Below are 18,160 nucleotides of genomic sequence, written 5' to 3' on the forward strand. Positions count from 1 at the left end.
AGGACTTCTTCTTGGCTTCTCTCTCACCACCCCCTCACCCAGGGCATCTCCTCCATTTCCATGACTTCACCACCTCCTGGATGCTGGTGACCCTTGAAGTGCTGAACCAGCTAAAACTCTCTCCGGAGCTCCAGGCACTCAGACCTCACACCCCATAGCTGTTCCTATTATCCTTATTGCCAATCAAGCCCAACTTATTTTCAAAAGAGTTTTAAAGTGGAGTCCAGGGGCGCCTGGGTGGCGCAGTCGGTTAAGCGTCCGACTTCAGCCAGGTCACGATCTCGCGGTCCGTGAGTTCGAGCCCCGCGTCGGGCTCTGGGCTGATGGCTCAGAGCCTGGAGCCTGCTTCCGATTCTGTATCTCCCTCTCTCTCTGCGCCTCCCCCGTTCATGCTCTGTCTCTCTCTGTCCCAAAAATAAATAAACGTTGAAAAAAAAATTAAAAAAAAAATAATAAAGTGGAGTCCAAAGATACATAAAAGATGAAAACTCAAGACGATGAATAAAGTCAAAGTCAATGTGAAGATAAAAATGAGGGCAAAGAAAAAAAAAGTCAGGTAATGGAAAACGTTAGTTCACAAATCTGTTTAGAAAAGGTCTATATGGTTGTTTGACCCGCATCATAGGTCTGACTTTGAGCTTGCTAGCAACCTTCGCAAAGAGGGAAACACAAGTTCGCAATTCATACGTTAAATTAAAACAGTATGGCTGTCGCAAATTCATTGTTCACAAGTAGCAAAAACCTTTCTAGGAAGCAGAAATGAGCGAAAATTCTTTGGTGGCTTCTCATCAACAAGAAATTTGCAGTGTAATGACCAGTGTCCTGACAGCATCCTAAATACAAAAATGAGAGACCCAACACTATTTCTAAAAACCTTCTACCATAGTGTCCAACGGAATAACATAGCTATGTAAAAGAACACGTATAACACAGCTAATGTGAAAGAATTCCAGAAGAAATTAAAATGGTGCAAACCAAGTACGCAAAACGGATGGTGTGGTTTCAGTCAAGGGTAAAGAATATTATATACTCTGTAGAATTTTCTGTGAGTTTCATTTTTTTTTCAACAGACATTTTGAAATTTCTTGACTGACAGTGAGTCTTAAGTTACAGTTGCTTAATGTTTCTGGTGTGCAAATAGTCTTTCTTGGCAGTTAAGTGAGGACACACTTGCTTTAAAAGCCCCCCATCGGGGGGTCGGGGTAAAAGTGACATCCTTCTATGAATGTTGCAATGCATGATCTAGACGCTTACCTAGCAGAAGCCATTCCACCTGTCTCTTCAAGGAGATGGACTGAGGGGCTACCAAGGGACAGAAAACAATTCCAGGTTCGGTCCACACCAGGGATGTGTCCACGAATGAGGCCCAGATCTCTGTGCCATGGAAGAATGCCAAAATAGCAAGGAGAATGGAGAGGAGGATGACAACACAAGGGAGAAAAGCTAAAGAAAAGGGGGAATCTTCAGAACTGACCACAGGTTGATTTGAAGAGAAAGAGTGGTTTAGCAGGACCCTCATGTTGGGGAAAGACTTTCACTTGTGCTCTTTTCTCTTCGCCATGTTGCCCTGGGCAAATCACTGCTGTTACACAGAAGAGAGGTGGCTACAATGCAACACTACAGGAATCAGTTGGAAACATCAAGGCACATGCCAGAGCGAATAACAAGAGAAGGACCCTGGCTGGACCCTCCTTCCCTCCACATTTTTGAGGCTGTAGAGGGGCAATGCCTGAGGCTGAAGTATGGGAACAAATAATGTTGGGAAAACTGGATAGCAACATGCAAAAGAATGAAACTGGACCATTTTCTTACACCATCCACAACAATACACTCAAAATGGATTAAGGATCTAAATGTGAGACCGGAAACCATAAAAATCTTAGAAGAGAACACAGGCCGTAACCTCTTTGACATCAACCTTAGCAACTTTTTTCAGATACATCTCTAGATGTATTCTAGGGAAACAAAAGCAAAAATAAACTATTGGGACTACAAAAAAACAAAGAGCTTCTGTACAGCAAAGGAAACAACCAACAAAACTAAAAACAGCCTACTGAATGGGAGAAGGTATTGGCAAATGACATATCTGATAAAGTGTTAGTATCCAAAATATATAAAGAACTCATACAATTCAACATCCAAAAAACAAATAATCCAATTAAAATAGGGGCAGGAGAGGGGCATCTGGGTGGCCCAGTCGGTTAAGTGTCTGACTCTTGTTTCCAGCTTAGGTCATGATCTCACAGTTCATGAGTTCGAGCCCTGCATCGGGCTCTGCACTGATGGCACAGAGCCTGCTTGGGATTCTCTCTCTCCCTCGCTCTCTCTCTCTCTCTCTCTCAAAATAAATAAATAAATAAATAAAAACTTCAAACATATATATAGGCAGAAGACATGAACAGACGTTTCTCCAAATAAGACATGCAGAAGGCCAATAGACACATGAAAAGATGCTCAACATCACTCATCATCAGAGAAATGTAAATCAAAACCACAATGAGACATCACCTCATCCCCGTCAGAATGACCGAAATAAAAAACTCAAAAGACAAGTGTTGGCGAGGATATGGAGAAAAGGAACCCTCGTGCACTGTTGGTGGAAATGCAAACTGATACAGCCACTCTGGAAAGCAGCATGGAGGTTCCTCCAAATACTAAAAGTAGAACTACCCTATGATTCAGGATTCACACTACTGAGTGTTTACCCAAAACATACAAAAACACTAATTCAAAGGGATATTTGCACCCCTGTGTTTATTGTCACGTTGTTTACAACAGCCAAACTATGGAAGCGGCCCAAGTGTCCACGGACTGATGAATGGATGAAGAGTAACGGAATATTAGTCGACCATGAAAAAGAATGAAATCTTGCCGTTTACAACGACATGGATGGACCTAGAGGGTATTATGCTAAGTGAAATAAGCTGGCCAGAGAAAGACAAATACCATAGGATTTCACTTGTATGTAATTTAAGAAACAAAATAACCAAACCAAAGGGGAAAAAAGAGACAAACCCAAACAACAACAAAACCTGGACACTCAACTGTAGAGGAGAAACTATATGGTTACCGGAGGGGAGATGGGTGGAAGCAACCTTGTAGACTCTCCACCCTGGCAACTAGGGTTGGGCAGACACTTGTGGTCCCTCACCTCATTCTCTTTGTCACCTGAGTTCAGTGGAGCTACGAGACAGACAGGTCCGTGCATGATGCTTCTGCACCCACTTGGGTGCATGCTACAATCTCTTTCCCTTTTTTTTTTTGCCTCAGGAGGACATCACATGACCTATGCAGGGGCAGCTAGGAAGGGTGGGAAAGTCAACACCCACAGAAACAACTCTTGACTAGCAGAATCTATAGGGGATGGGAGTTAGTAGATAGATGCCCCTGTAGGTCATCCCTTCAGTGGGAAAATTCCGAGGCATGTTGCACAGTTTTTCGGAAGGTGCGCAGTGTGTTTGAGCCCTAGTTGCCCACCGCAGGAACCAGCTCAGTCACACAGATTTTACTGACTTTTTCCCTATGTCACTCTCCTTACTGCCTCACGGCTGCTTCCTGATATCACCTTGTAAGATAAGCACCTTGTTCCCAGGCTCTGCTTTCAGGGGAAGCTGTAGGAAGCCAGCCTCAATCCCAGAATTAGAGCTCGAAGACTGGATTAAGGAACACTCCCAGAAGGTATCAGGAAGAAATGAATGATGAAAAATCTAAAAAGTGTTAGATCTGGATGCTAGAAGTGGACGTGTTGTTACTCAAATAATAGGAGTTCCAGGGAGAGACAAGCAGGTTATTGCAGTAGGTGAAGTTAGATGGTCTCAGTGTAACTTTATTGGGTGTATCTATCACCTTCCACAAACCCTTATCTTCAATTTCTCTGCCTTCCAACAAAGGAAATGGAGAGGAAACAAGCTTACCAGGTCATACATCTCGCTCTTGGCCCATTTCCCTTAGCATCTGGTGATCAAAGCCACCCAGACCTCAATGCCAGTTGGTCATGTCTCTGTTCTACAACTAAGACACCATTGCTTCTGGCTTTCAGTTACCTCAGCCCATCAGCCTCTTTGCCAAGACGTTTGTGTAAGACCTGTGCTTGTACCTCTACAGCAGCTTCTGGTTGAAGTGGGGAAGGCCTTTCAGAGAGAATAAGGGTAACCATCTGGATGGGTACTCCCTTCTTGAGGGCAAGAGGAACAGATACGGAGCTGCTCTCCCTGCCGTGTGGCCCCTGGCAAGCTCAGAAGACAGTCTTTCGGTCTAGGATTAGAAGGAGCTTCAGGCCATGCATACTGCTGAGAGTCGGAACCACCAAAATACGTCTAGAAATTATGCATTCACTTTCATGGCTCCTTAGTCCACCCCTCACTCCTCCCCTTCTCTTTTTCTTCTTCTCACTGACCTTGTTGTTCCTCCGAAGTTCTGGGTGAATCCTCCACAGCATAAAAATGACAAGTGGCGTTGGGACCACTACTGAAAACCAAGTGGAGTGTTTTCTCACAATTTTTCTTTTCATTCCTTTTTAAAATTTAACTTAACTGTTATTTTTTTGGCTAATAGAGGTTTGCTGGTAAGAAGAGATCAGGGACACGCTACTTCCCTTGAGTTGGTTATAGGAAATTGTCTCCAAACTTCTCTCACGTCTGGAAGGAGAAAGATCGCTGATGGTTCCCACTGCTGGAGGAGGAAGCTACAAATATAGAAGAGGAGGACACTCAAGCCCCCTGGGGTGTTGGCCCGGAACTGGAGGCACTGGTGTGGCCTAACGATCTTCAATAGAGAGATTATTAATATAGAAACAAATATAGAGGTAAAGTAAAGGATAATGTGTATATAGAAAAATTATATATTAAATTAAAATATATTAAATTAAAATTATATTAAAAATATATTTTTTAATATATGTATATATTAAAATTATATATTATACATAACTTTTTATGTCTGATAGATATATAATTCACTCACTAGATCTTTACAGTGCTGAGAGGGCCTTGAAAACAATAACAATGAGCTCACCTAATTCTCAGATCTTCATTTCTGCACACCATTTTTCACTGAAATGGACAAGTGCTCTCTGGGGAAACAACCGATTTCAGCGCTGAGAAAGAGAAAGTACAAAATGAACCTGAGATACCTTATGTCAGAAAATGGTGAAGTGTACAAAGAAGGATTGTCAAAGGTCACAGAAGCCAAACCTGGGACTATTTGAGCATCAAAATAAATAATGATGGGGCGTCTGGGTGGCTCAGTCAGTTAAGCGTCTGACTTCGGCCTAGGTCATGATCTCACAGTTCGTGGGTTCGAGCCCTGTGTCGGGCTCTGTGCTGACAGCTCAGAGCCTGGAGCCTGCTTCGGATTCTGTGTCTCCCTTTCTCTCTGCCCCTCCCCTGTTCACACTCTCTCTCTCGCTCTTTCAAAAATAAACGTTAAAAAAATTTTTTTTTTTAAATAATGATAGCAATGGATTACAACCCAGAAGATAAAATAGAGACACAAGAGCCCGTAGAGATTTAATAAATTGATGGGTAAGTTAAAATTTTGATGAGAGATGGGATGTTTGCATAGTGTCTAAGAAGTTCTCAAAAAAAAAGTTGTTGCAGTGGGAAAACAAGTAACTTTAGAGTGGAAACAACTTGTAAACACCGCTTTAATTTAGTGATCAAAGTTAACATTATCAGCAAGAGGAATACTAAACTCTTGTGCCACCAGATAGGATATAATGAGGACACAGTTTCGTTTCTGTAATACTCTTCTTAAAAACACACGAGTTTCATCATGAAGAAACACCAGGCAAACCCAAATCGAGAGACTTCCTCAAAATACCTAGCTTACCATCGTCAGAAGTGTTCGAGTCATGAAAATCAAGGAAAGACTGAGGAATTGTTTCAGTCTCAACATATATGAGATGATAGATAGATGATAGATAGATAGATACAACAGATAGGTAGAGATATATACATATAACTAGATGCAATGAGTAATTCTGAGCTAGACTCTTTTACTCTAATGGATATTACTGGGAAGATTGGGAAAACAGGGGGGTCTGAGGATATTGATGCTGATTTCCTGATATTGATGGCTGTATTGTGGTTACACAAGAGAATAACCTTATAGGGAGGAAATGCACATTAAATGTTATACATATATAATACACATGTAGGGGGAGGGAGCATTGTGTTGGCATCCTCAGATTGTTCGGGGAAGAGGTCTTTCGTGTTGTACGTTTTTTGTAAGTTTGCGGTTGTTTCAAGAAAAATAGCGTAAGAAGAAAATAATCCAGTGGAGAGATAGTATAGCACCTTCCTGTATACGTTTGGCATCCCTTCTGCACCTCTCCTACAGCCTCTCCCAGTCACCTGTGATGCTGTTGCAGGACCAGCCATCTGAAGAATCAATCCCCCATTTTCTGGTACTAGGAAGACACTGGAAGACATTTGTTCTTTGGGCCCCCAAAATAGGATATAAGTGTTTCTAAATTCCTTTTTTTGGAGCTTAGACTGAGTCATCTCTGAATGAGCTTTTACTCTTTTAGAAGGTAGAACGGGGGCGCCTGGGTGGCTCACTCGATGAAGCGTCTGACTCTTGGTTTCAGCTCAGGTCATGATCTCATGGTTTGTGAGTTTAAGTTCATGTGGGGCTCTGTGCTGACTGCAGAGACTGCTTGGAATTCTCTCTCTCCCTCTCTTTCTCTGCCCCTCCCCTGCTCGTGCTCTCTCTCTCTTTCTCTCCCTCTCTCTCAAAATAAATTAAAAAAAGAAAAAACAATGGAAGGTAGAATGAAACCCTCTTCATCCCTTAAGAAGGTGCAGGGGGTGCCGAAGAGTGGGAATGAAGAGATTTAATGCCCGCCCACTCAAAACAGAATATGCACCATTGGTTGTAGGGGAAGGCAGGTGTGTTGGTTAGTCTTCATTTGCACCTCCCCCGCACCTTCATTCTCTTGCCCTTTCTTCCTCCATTTTTACTCCAAGAGGCTGATCCCCACAGTATGAGTGACCTAATGTCTTGTCATCTGGCTTCTGCTTGGGTTCTGCCAGGGGAGGCGGGCAGGGTGGGAGAGTGGTGGTTCCTCCCCTGCCCACTCCCTGCGTTGGTGCTGCCATTTTGGCTTTGGAGTCTCTCCATGACTCCACTTCCTGTTAGAAACCCCTTCTCCTGTGTCTCTAGCTCCCACTGGGTTCTGGAAGGGTTCACCCCCTTCTCTCCCCTTGTCTTTTGGGCCTTGGTGAGGTGATGGCTTTCCCAGACATGACAAAGCCTACGCAATACATGGTGGCCTTAATAAAAAAAAAAAAAGCTAAATGTAACTGCGCCAAGTGCCTTCCTTTCATTCAGGAAGTGCCTTCAGGGTAAGTGATTTCAAGAATCGATTCACTTTGCTTTGGGTTAAACCATACGGGGAAGTCGTGAGCGCCCAGGAGGAGACGGTGAAGGTGGAGTAGGTGGTGTGATCGTTCAGTTCACCGCTGAACGATATTCACCGCTTCTCCCTGAGAAGGATGGTGGGCCCGTGTCCCGGAGCCATGTGATTCGCTCCCTGCGACGAAATCGGAGCTGGAGCCGGAGCCGGGGTGGGGAGTGGCGGCCCCTGCTGAGCAGAAGCCCTATGAGTCTTCTCAGTGTGGTCATTTTCTTCTCCCTCTGCCTTTGAGACCAGCAAGGTCCCGAGAGCTGGGTTGATCTTCAGCCTGCATCCCACGATCAGAAAGTGCGGCATCCCTGAGCTAACCTGGGATCCCACACAATGTGAGCAAGAAATAACCCTTTGTAGTTGTGAGCCGCTGAGATCGTAGGTGGTTACCATCCCATAACTTGCCTCAAGCTGATTAATACAAAAGACACTTACCTTGTACTATTAAAAAAAAAAAAAAAAAAAAGGAAGGATTGGTTTTATAAAAGATGATCTAATGGTAAGCCACCTTGCAATATATCCTGGCCCCTTCCCACAACTGGCAAAGGCAGGATATACCCATATGCCAACAGGAGAACTCGAGTACAAAAATAGGCACATAGCCAGAAATCAACACGGAGGATAAAAGCCAACAATTTTTAAAGGGAGACTCCCCTTCCCCAATTCTACAGCCAGATGAATTGCCTGGGTCATTTAAAAAAAAATTTTTTTTTTAATGTTTATTTTCTTTTTGAGAGAGAGACAGAGCCTGAGTAGGGAAGGGACAGAGAGAGAGAGACAGAGACACAGAATCCGAAGCAGGCTCCAGGCTCTGCGCTGTCAGCACAGAGCCTGACGCGAGGCTCGAACCCATGAACTGTAAGATCATGACCTGAGCTGAAGTCTGACGCTTAACTGACAGAGCCACCCAGGCGCCCCGCCTGGGTCATTTTTAAAATTTTGATAAGTTGGTTGCTATAGAAATGAACATCAAAAGGGTTTGAGGGTGGAAGTTTGATGAGCTACTTGCTGTTAACAGCATAGATTTAGCCCCACTGTATTTTTTTCTGGGATTGTTGTCTTAAAAGTGATTCAGTTATGAAATTCCACTGGTTTTCTGTGGTCTGCCTCTTACCCTAATTTTCTTATAAGCCCTATTATTTTTAGTGTGCGATTTTGCAGAATGCAAAGGTCTTCAGAAATGCACATATAGTGTTATATCTGAAATGTCTGTATTATAGCAGATAACAATTCCCTTATACAAATTTAAAACAAGCAAAAAGCCCATAACTCTTTCTTCATCCCTGCTTTTTTTCCCCATTCAGTCATCCTGTACACACGCATGGGGGTCAGGAGGAAATGTGGTCAAGGAGAAAGGACATGGTCTTCAGAATCAGACAGAACTGAGTCTAATCCTACTACCTATGTTAGCTCAGGTGAGCTTATCTCCCTGAGCCTCGGTTTCCTCATCTGTAACAGAAAGGGTAGAAAGACCTTTCCGGAAATTGGTCAGAAGAGAGCCAGTCTCCAGGAACAAACTCAAGAGCCAATAGCTGAGTGTCCCCGAGGAGGTCCTTCCCACAGGACAGCACTTTCCAGTAGGGACAAGGCACCACCCCTGCCTATGCTCAGGGTCCTGAGCCAGAACCCCAGGGATGGGGAAAGGCCGGCGAATCTTTCACCATCCCCCCCAGATAACACGATGCCTGGTGACGCACATGGCTCTTTGAACGTAACTTGCTTCCCTCGTTCTGATTCCGTGTTCAATAAGCAACCGAGAGCATGGGACTCATGGGGTGAGAATGCCTGGGGTAGGTAGACAGAAAGTCTGGTGTGCTTAACACTGCAAATAGCACAGTGACATTCTGTGTTTATTCAAATTGCTAAAACTCACTGTGCTTCAGCTTCCTCGACTGTAACATGGGGATAATAATAGCACCTAGCTCTCCAAGTTGCCGTGAGGATTATGAGAGCTATATAGAAAGCGTTTGCAACAGTGGCTGGCCCAGGGCAAGTCCTACCTGAGTGTTTGCTATTAGTATTGTCCATCAAGCTCTGTGAGGTTGGTTAATGTCACTCTGCCTTTGCAAGCCAGTGCTACGTGGGTGTGCACAAAAGCAACTTAAGAACAAGACCCCGAAGAGCGGCCGATTTACCGAGGTCCGTGCTACTTTGAAGGGACGTCTCTGGGCAGCCGGAGTCCTTCCTTAGGTGATAATACGCATGCCTCATCTTGCCACATGCCTTCGTGTTTGAAGCCGTAAATAAGGATTGTATGAAAAACTGTCTCACATGTGTTGTTGAGACACCAGGTCACTGGTGGCCTTTGTCTCTCTTCTCAAGCACCACAAGTCTTTGAACTGTCGGCCAGAAACCACAAATTGGGAAGGGAGTGCCTGACAGCCTGAGGAGACTGTATCAGCTGGTTCTGACCATCGGAGAACCTGCAACGATCTAACTGCCGTTGAGTTTCTGGATTGAAATAAATTCAGTGGGAGGCGGTGGCCTTGCCAGCTGGTCATGTGATTTGAGACTCAAGCAATAGAGCCCCACACTGGAGTATGGACGTGTCAGCACCACCCCTCTCCCCCTTACAAAACCACTCATCTTCCTTCAAGATGCAACCCAAATGTCACCTCCTCTTTGGAGCTTTCTTGAACTCCCTGAGGGTCCCCAGTGTGTTCCTATGGCATCTTCTCCGTCTCATGTACATGTGTTCCTGTCTGTCACTCCTCCTAAGTAAGAGTGTCTTAGTGACCTTAATATACCCTGCATCCAGCAGAGTGCTTGGTCCATAGTACGTGCTCACAAAAAGCTCGTTATTGAATTAATGCATTAGGTCCTGATTTAAGGCCATTGAATTAATGCAGTGGGCCCTGATTTCCCCTATTTTCTTACTCAAGCCTGGGGCTAAGGCACATGAACCTTCAGAGCCTCTCCAGAAGCAGAGAGACAAGCCAGCCCAAATCAGAGGAGGTGGACACCTGCCCTTCCACAGCTGCCTCGAGAACAGGCTGGTACAGCCTTGCACCATAAGGACTGGAAGACGCCTCCAAGTATCTAGAAGACCAGGAGATGACCTTGGGCAAGACGCACTGATACCAAACATCATTTATTCTGCAAACACTGACCAAGTGTCAACATGTGCCAGGCCATGAATGAGATTCGGTTCCTGTCCTCATAAATCGTAAGGCCTAGGTAGAAACAGACCATATGGTAACAGATGCTGGGACAGGAGGGAGCACAGGTCGCCATGGGAAGGGACACGGAAGAGAGAACTTTGAACATGTAGCAGAAGAGACAATGTCAGAGGCGAGAAGCAACTGTGGATCATGCTGCTTTGAGGAGGGAGAGCCACCTGTTCTCTCTGACGGCTAGAACAGGAGAACTGTTTTCTCCTCTTTCCCGGGAGGGGCGCCATTTTGGGTATAACCATCTCCACCATTTTCCCTGAAGCCCGGAAACTGACTGCCGAGGCCCGCCATGGTCTGTCCAACACTTTACCTGGCGTGTCTCTCGGCTGCCAGGTATGATTCTGTCCTGTCCCTAGCAACCACTAGAGACAGCCTGACCCTCCTATGGCCATGGGCAATGGGACCCACAGGATCTGACCCTCTAGTCTCAGGCATCACGTCGCCTTCCTCTCCTCGGAAGCAGATGACGTATACAGTAAGTAGACACAAACCCATGAGGCACAAGATTTACCTTGGTGGGAACAAGCCCCACGTTAAAAAAGAAATAAGAATTTCCACTAACAAGTTTATTATTACTGATAGCACTTTGAATGAAGCAACAAATTTAACAACAACTATATATATATATATATATATATATATATATATATAAACTTTTTAAATCACAAATAGATGACAGATTTACAGAATTGGTTTTCTGATCACCCAGAAAAGACAGGGATGTTTACTTAGTAGGAAACTGCATTTGGGTGAGACTAGCCAGGGGGCCGCGAGCTCTAAGCCGGGACACGTCTCGTGAGCTCCCAGCCAGCAGAGGAGTTGTGGCACGATGACCACCCACCAGCAGAGCCGAGCCAGGGCCAGGCAGGGCCAGGGTTAGGTGTCAGGAAGCAGGGGTGGCCATGCCTGTTATTCCGGCCTTGAGAGGAGTGATCGTGATGTGAGAATGTGGGACCTACTGCGAACAAGCCGCCCCGTGTGCACACATATGCGTTCACTTAAAGCAGTGCGTACTTCCTTCCCTAAACTAGCAAGGGGGGTTGGGTGGGAGTTGTGAATCTACAAACATATCGCAGAGACCACGCAGGGGGAGACTCAACCTATCAAAGCAGGGACCCGGCTTCAGCTGGGGTGAGCACCTGCCAGGAGGGTCATGCGGCTGGGGTAGCTCAGACGTCAACGTAGGGAGAGACTAATGCCCAGGTAATGGCCGTGTGGCCCATGATGAGTGTGGGACAAGGTGACAAGATTGTTCCCATGTGTGGGACGATCCGGGGTCCCTGGGATTTGAGATGGGCCTGCTGGGACGGGGGGGGGGGGGAGAGGGAGAGGAACTGCATGGGCATCCCAGGCAGAGAGAGAAAGCCAGGAATCCCTGAGGAAGCATGCAGTGGGTTGGAGGTTGCAGTTTCTGGAGTGCATGGGAAATCTGGGGCGGGGGGGTGGGGGAGCGGGCAGGAGGAACTGGAAAGGGAGCCGGAGGCCAAAGCGGGTCCCGAAGCAGGCGTTTTCACTTAGGGTGGATAAATCACAGGGAGTCCTTCCTGGACTCATTCTCTCTTTTATTCAACAAATACGCACACAGGCAGGCGCTCCCGAGGCGCCCCCTGTGTGCACCTGTTGGCAGCCACTGCCCTCCTGAGGCCAATCGAGGGAGCGCCCGGCTCCATGCTGTGCCTTGGGAGTCCCCCCTCCCGGCTCCAGAGGAAGGTGGGGCTGTGGCCTGGTCCAGGGTGAGGTCCAGGGCCCTGAGCTAGGCGGGCGGCAGGGAGAGGTCACTTCCTGGGTGAGGGCACTTGGCAGGGTCAGTCACGAGCGAGATCCCCTTGGCCAGGTCCTCCAGCAGATGATATGGGGAAGAGGCATCCCATCCATGACGGGGACGGAGGGCCAGAAAAATGGGTGAGGAGACGGGAGGCAGGAGCAGAGGCATGAACCGCAATCTTCCCCCGACCCCAGCCTGCAGTGTGCTCCAGTCACCGGTCAGCGTGGCCCGGGGACTCCCGCCCGTAGCTCCTCTCGTCTTCTTGCCTGTAGTCGTCCTCCTCTTCCCTCCCCGTCTGAAGCTCTCTCAGCTGCTCTGGAGGCTTCTGGTAGGCCACCCGATTCCTGCGGGCACGAGGACAGAGGGGAAGGGTTTGCCCTCGTTCTGGCGTCGGGGAGGTGGGCCTAGTGCCCTGCGTGGGAAGAGAGCCACGGGACCTGCCGTCCCTACTCCTCCAGATGCAAAGGGACACTGGGCTGCAGGACGGGCAGGGGGCACAGATTTGCTCTGCTCATGAGCTCAGGGTGTCACGGGAACAGGCCGGCTCCACTAGACAAGGAGGGGCCAGACGGTGGCAGGGGCTCAACCCCAAGCTTGTCCCTGCACAGGCCACAGGAAGCCTGGGGAACCGGGGGCCTTGGAGTCAGGTACCAGGCCTGCAACGCCACCTGGGGGCAGCTGTGCCCAGTGCTGGCATGACTAGAAGAGGCCATGAGGAGCTGTGACGCTTCCTCCCACACTGCTCAGACCCTCGCCAACGGGCGTCCCCAGACACTCACTGCCTTGTGTCCTTGGCCTCGTCCTTCCCCCGGCAACAGCAGCAGTAGACGACAATGCCGATGACAACGATGGCTGCAGCCAGGCCCCCCGCAATGCCCGCATACAAGGCCACGTTCATGGAGGCTGCAAGACACAGAGCAGGGCAGGTGCACCTCCCAGGCCAGAAGCCCAGGCTCTGGGGGCGTGAGCAGAGCTGACGATGACGAACCGTGCTGAGGGATTCCTCTGGAAAGGCCCAGTCCCCCTCCCAGCCCAGGGGCCAGCGCAGCCAGCTTCTAGTAACACTCCATGAGGCATGGCCTTGTAGGAAGGTGACCGGGTGGGGCTGGGGAACACTCTTCAGGATGGAGGTGTATACAAAGATACACAGGCCAATCGACTTGGGTCCCAACACTACCTGGGCTACCCAGGCTCCTGAAACGTCCTCAGCTGTCAGCCCTGCCAGGTCCTCTCTAGCTTGTCCTTGAGCTGGTCAGAGTGACCGGGTAAGGTCCAGACTCTGTGGCAGCTGACTCTGGGCACTCCCCATAGCCACCGAGCAGCCCTAAGGGCGGGCGGGACTGAGCAGGTCTTCAGAAGTCAGTCTGAAGCCCTTCTTCCAAGAACCAAGGGAACAGGACTGGCCTCTAGACAAGGGAGCCTGGGACAGGAGCGTCTGGCCGAGGTCACCCCAGCTACCCTGCCAGCCGGTGACCCTAAAGAGGCTGCCCCAACTCACCTCCACAGGGTCTCCCTCAGCTGTCTCTTCGCACCCCAAGCCAGTGATCTCCTGGCCTTCGTCCACCCCCCTTACCCTTCTCCCTCCCCCCACGCCCAAACTGCTCTTACGAGGTCTGACAGCCACAGTGATGTTACAGGACTTCTCCCCCACCTCATTTCTGGAGGTGCAGATGTAATAACCCGACATGTCTGTGGAGATGTTCTTCAGAGACAAAGTCTGGCCTGTGACTGGGAAGGAAGGACAGTCAGGGTGAGGAGACCGGTCACCGCAGTTTAGTGGAAACAGCTGGGATTTCGGAAGCCTGACTTCCTAGGTGGATACGAGCACTGCCACTGAACTTGTCTGAGCCTCGTCCGTAAGGTGGACAAAATGTCCACCTCCGGGCCTTCTAGAACAACTGCAGGCCGGAAGCGCAACTCTGAAGTGCTTAGAATTCAAACCCCCTGCGTTCGCAGCCTGGTTCCGCCACTGATTAATTTTGCGGCTTTGGCCCAGGAATTTAGGTGCACCGAACCTTAGCTTCTTTATTTACAAATGGAAATAGTCATAATCCGCGGCGCACATGGTAACTGTGAGCATAAAATGAGGTACTAATCGATACAAGCCCACAGCAGAATGCCTGGTGTATTGCAAGTGCTCAGGAAACATAAAATACGTTAGGCATGACATGAAAATGCTTTGTAAGTAGAAAATGTGGCTGTAACCACTTTTATGATCTTCCGAAACCGAATCCCTTAGCTTGGACTCATGGGAGAAGTCTCTAAGAAATCAAGAACGGTCCAGTTGTCCTCATGAGACACCGTCCTGCTGAATCTGTGATCCTGTGGGTTTCTTCACCTGGAAAGGGAGAGCTTTATGCTTACACGTACTTCCTGTCCTCAAAGACGCTTCGTCATAACTGCTGTTTGGAGTGGAGAGTGAGAGACCTTTCCGTCTAATTTGCTGCAGAGTCAACCTCATAAGATTCTGCTGCCACCAGGTGGTTCCGTCTCATCCAGAGGAGACATCTGACATGGCAAGCAGGATCTAGTCACGGCACTGCTCAGAGGTGGCCTACCAGCTCCAGTAACAGGTCCTGGCTTTCTCTGACTTATTTCACTTAGCATTACATTCTGTAGGTCCATCCATTGCAAATGGCAAGATGTCATTCATTTTATGGCCGAATTATATATATATATATATATATATATATATAATCCAATATATATAATCCAATATATATATATTTATGTATCACTTCTTCTTATCCATTCAACAATCAATGGGCACTTGGGCTGCTTCAATATCTTGGCTATTGTCAACAATGCTGCTATAAACGTAGGGGTGCGCGTATCCTTTTGAATTCGTGTTTTTGTATTCTTTGGGTAAATACTTTAACTTTCTGAGGAAACGCCATCCTGTTTTCCACATACGTGAAATTTAAGAAACAAAACGAATGAGGGGCGCCTGGGTGGCTCAGTCAGTTAAGCGCCTGACTTCAGCTCAGGTCATGATCTCATGGTCCGTGAGCTCGAGCCCCGCATTGGGCTCTGGGCTGACAGCTCAGAGCCTGAAGCCTGCTTCGGATTCTGTCTGCCTCTCTGTCTCTGCCCTCCCCTCACTCACACTCTGTATGTCTCTCTCTCTCTCTATCAAAAATAAAGAAACATTAACAAAAAGAAACAAAACAAATGAGCGAAGAGGAAAGAGAGAGCGAGAAATCAAGAAACAGGCTATTATTAATAGAGAACAAATTGATGGGCAACAGAAGGGAAGAGGGTGTGGGGTGGGTTAAAGAGGTGATGGGGATTAAGAAGTGTACTTGTGGCGATGCGCATTGGATGTTGTACGGAATTGTTGAATCACTATAGGTTACACTTGAAACTCATATAACATTGTATGTTAACTAACTGGAATTGAAATTAAAACTTAAAAGAAAAATAGCAAAGGCCAGGCGTCCTAATATGATCACGGGGTTACAGATCTGGTCCTGCATTCACACCAGCTTTATCTGTTGCCAATTCTCCTGGTGTCCAGACCAGCCCCTGCCCCGCCTCCACGCTCTGGCAAGATAGTCGCCTGGTGTGGATTTTCCTGGTCTGGATGTGCTACCCGCTAGACTTCCTCAAGGACGATTTCCTACGATTTTTTTTAACAATCGTGTCTGGACGGCGGACCAAATATTTCCATCTCCAATGTCACAGAGGTAACTGGAGGCTCAGAGAAGCCAAGGTACTTGCCCAAGGTAGCAAAATTAAGAAATGACCAAGCGTCACAAAAGTCCTGTTTTAGGTCTAGAACTCCCTGGAGCAACTGACAGTTGTCTTCAAAAATACATATACATTCTAAAAACAACGTATGTTCGTTATAAGACTTTGTACAAGACATTAAGCTATTATTTCAATTCAGTCCAGTCCAGAAAATCTTCGGAGGCTGCTCGCATCAGCTCGAAACAAGATGAGGAGGGTCTGTGTCCTCCTGGTAGGAAAATGCTAGATATGAAACCAGGGTGACCACAGGGTGATTAGAGTTCAAAGCGGAAATGCTATTTGGGTTTACAGTAAGGGAGTTTAAACTCATCCGAAGGGGCAGGGAAAGCCGGTATAAAGAGCAGAGAATAAAATAAAATCATCTATAATCTCACCAGCTAGAAATAACAGCTGGTGATTTGGGTTATTTTCTTCCAATCTTTCCCCATGCACTTTCTTTAGATTCTTCCCTTGAAACCCACAGCGGTATTTCTGGATATGCTCACTCTCTATAAAATGCTACCTCTTCTCTCCTATAGTCTCACATACCTCTGAGTGTTTTCTGTAACATTGCTTACATGTGACATTAACATATGGTGCTAAGAAAGGGGTCCGTGACCTAACAATTTTAGACATCATCAAGAGAGGGTTAAATCCGTTTTTGAAGAACACAACTCTTAGAGCTTCTAATATGCTAATGAGCACCGCGTATCCATAAAATGGGCGTTATAGAAGGGATACAGGGAGTGCTGATGCGTAGGGGCACTTGGACCCCAATGTTTATAGCAGCATTTTCAACAATAGCCAATTTATAGAAAGAGCCTAAATGTCCATCAACTGACAAATGGATAAAGAAGTGATGGGTTCTATATACAGTGGAATGCTCCTTGGCAATGAGAAAGAATGAAATCCTGCCATTTGCAGCAACGTGGATGGAACTGGAGGGTATTATGCTGAGTGAAATAAGTCAGTCATAGAAGGACAGATATCATATGTTTTCACTCATATGTGGATCTTGAGAAACTTAAAAGAAGACCATGGGGGAAAGGAAGGGGAAAAAATAGTCACAGAGAGGGAGGGAGGCAAACCATAAGAGACTCTTAAATACAGAGAACAAACGGAGGGTGGATGGGGATGTGGGGGAGAGGGGAAAGTGGGTGATGGGCATGGAGGAGGGCACCTGTTGGGATGAGTACTGGCTATTGTATGGAAGCCAATTTGACAATAAATTACATTTAAAAAATAAAAAAAAATGGGGGTTATAGTATTAACGGTCTTATTTTGTAAACTAACCCGATTTTTTTTTTTTTAAGAGGCATCTAGAAGGAACACACTTTGGGAAATGCTCTATGACCCTGGGGATACTTAGGGGGTCTATAGCCCCTATCAGAATCCCACTCCTCAGAGTGAGAGATGCGGTCTACGTGTAAGGTATACACACACAGCACATTGCAGACAGATCAGGACAGAAGACTTCAGAGTGTCTCCTAGGACCTTCCGGTCATCAGAGGTCAGCTTTGGGCTCCGGGCCTTGTTCCTCAAAGGGAACGGTGGACATTAGAAACTGCTCTGGGATTAACCAGGGCATATCCAGTGCCACAAGACCTGTTCTTATCCTGACTTGGGGCTCCCAAGCCCCTTTTCCTCTTGGAAAGGACCTGGCACAGTTTTCTGAAAGTCCGCTGAAGCTAACGTTTCCGCTGCAGTGGCGGCACCTTGTGGTCAACAGGGGGGACGCAATGGGAAGTCAGCCTCCCACTTCCCAGGGCTCCTGCTGGAGAGAGATTTCCCCACCGAGGAACCCTGGTCTCCCAGGGGCCCTGATGTCGAATTGGCAAGATTTAGCTTTCCCGTTCCCGGCCGCTCTCCACTCGTCCCCCCCAACCCCGATCCTATGGCTTCTCCGCAAGCTCGGGCTGCCACCTCTCATCCAGGACCCTCAAGATCCTCCCTGGCTGCGGGGCCTGTGCCCACCCCTCAACCTTTCAAGAACCCCCTCCCCTAAAGTGCTCTAGCCCCCAGAATTACCCTTCCCTCCTTCACTGATACCCCAATCCCTACTCCATCAGTTCATGACCCTCAGCT

The 18,160-nt window shown here is 47.4% G+C and overlaps 1 protein-coding gene across 1 annotated transcript in view; it reads right to left on the reverse strand.

Moving 5' to 3' along the window:
• Positions 1-12,122: 12,122 nt before the first annotated feature.
• The window catches only part of GPA33 (glycoprotein A33), a 37,397-nt gene continuing 31,359 nt past the window's right edge, over positions 12,123-18,160 (reverse strand). Inside the window, exons 5-7 of the mRNA XM_030302616.1 lie at positions 13,955-14,074; positions 13,126-13,249; positions 12,123-12,690 (exon numbers count right to left, since the gene is read on the reverse strand). Coding sequence (XP_030158476.1) covers positions 12,558-12,690; positions 13,126-13,249; positions 13,955-14,074 — 377 coding nt within the window. The 3' untranslated portion in view covers positions 12,123-12,557. The remainder of the gene's footprint in view (positions 12,691-13,125; positions 13,250-13,954; positions 14,075-18,160) is intronic.

Source organism: Lynx canadensis, chromosome F1 (assembly GCF_007474595.2).
Source record: "Lynx canadensis isolate LIC74 chromosome F1, mLynCan4.pri.v2, whole genome shotgun sequence".
Lineage (NCBI taxonomy): Eukaryota > Metazoa > Chordata > Mammalia > Carnivora > Felidae > Lynx > Lynx canadensis.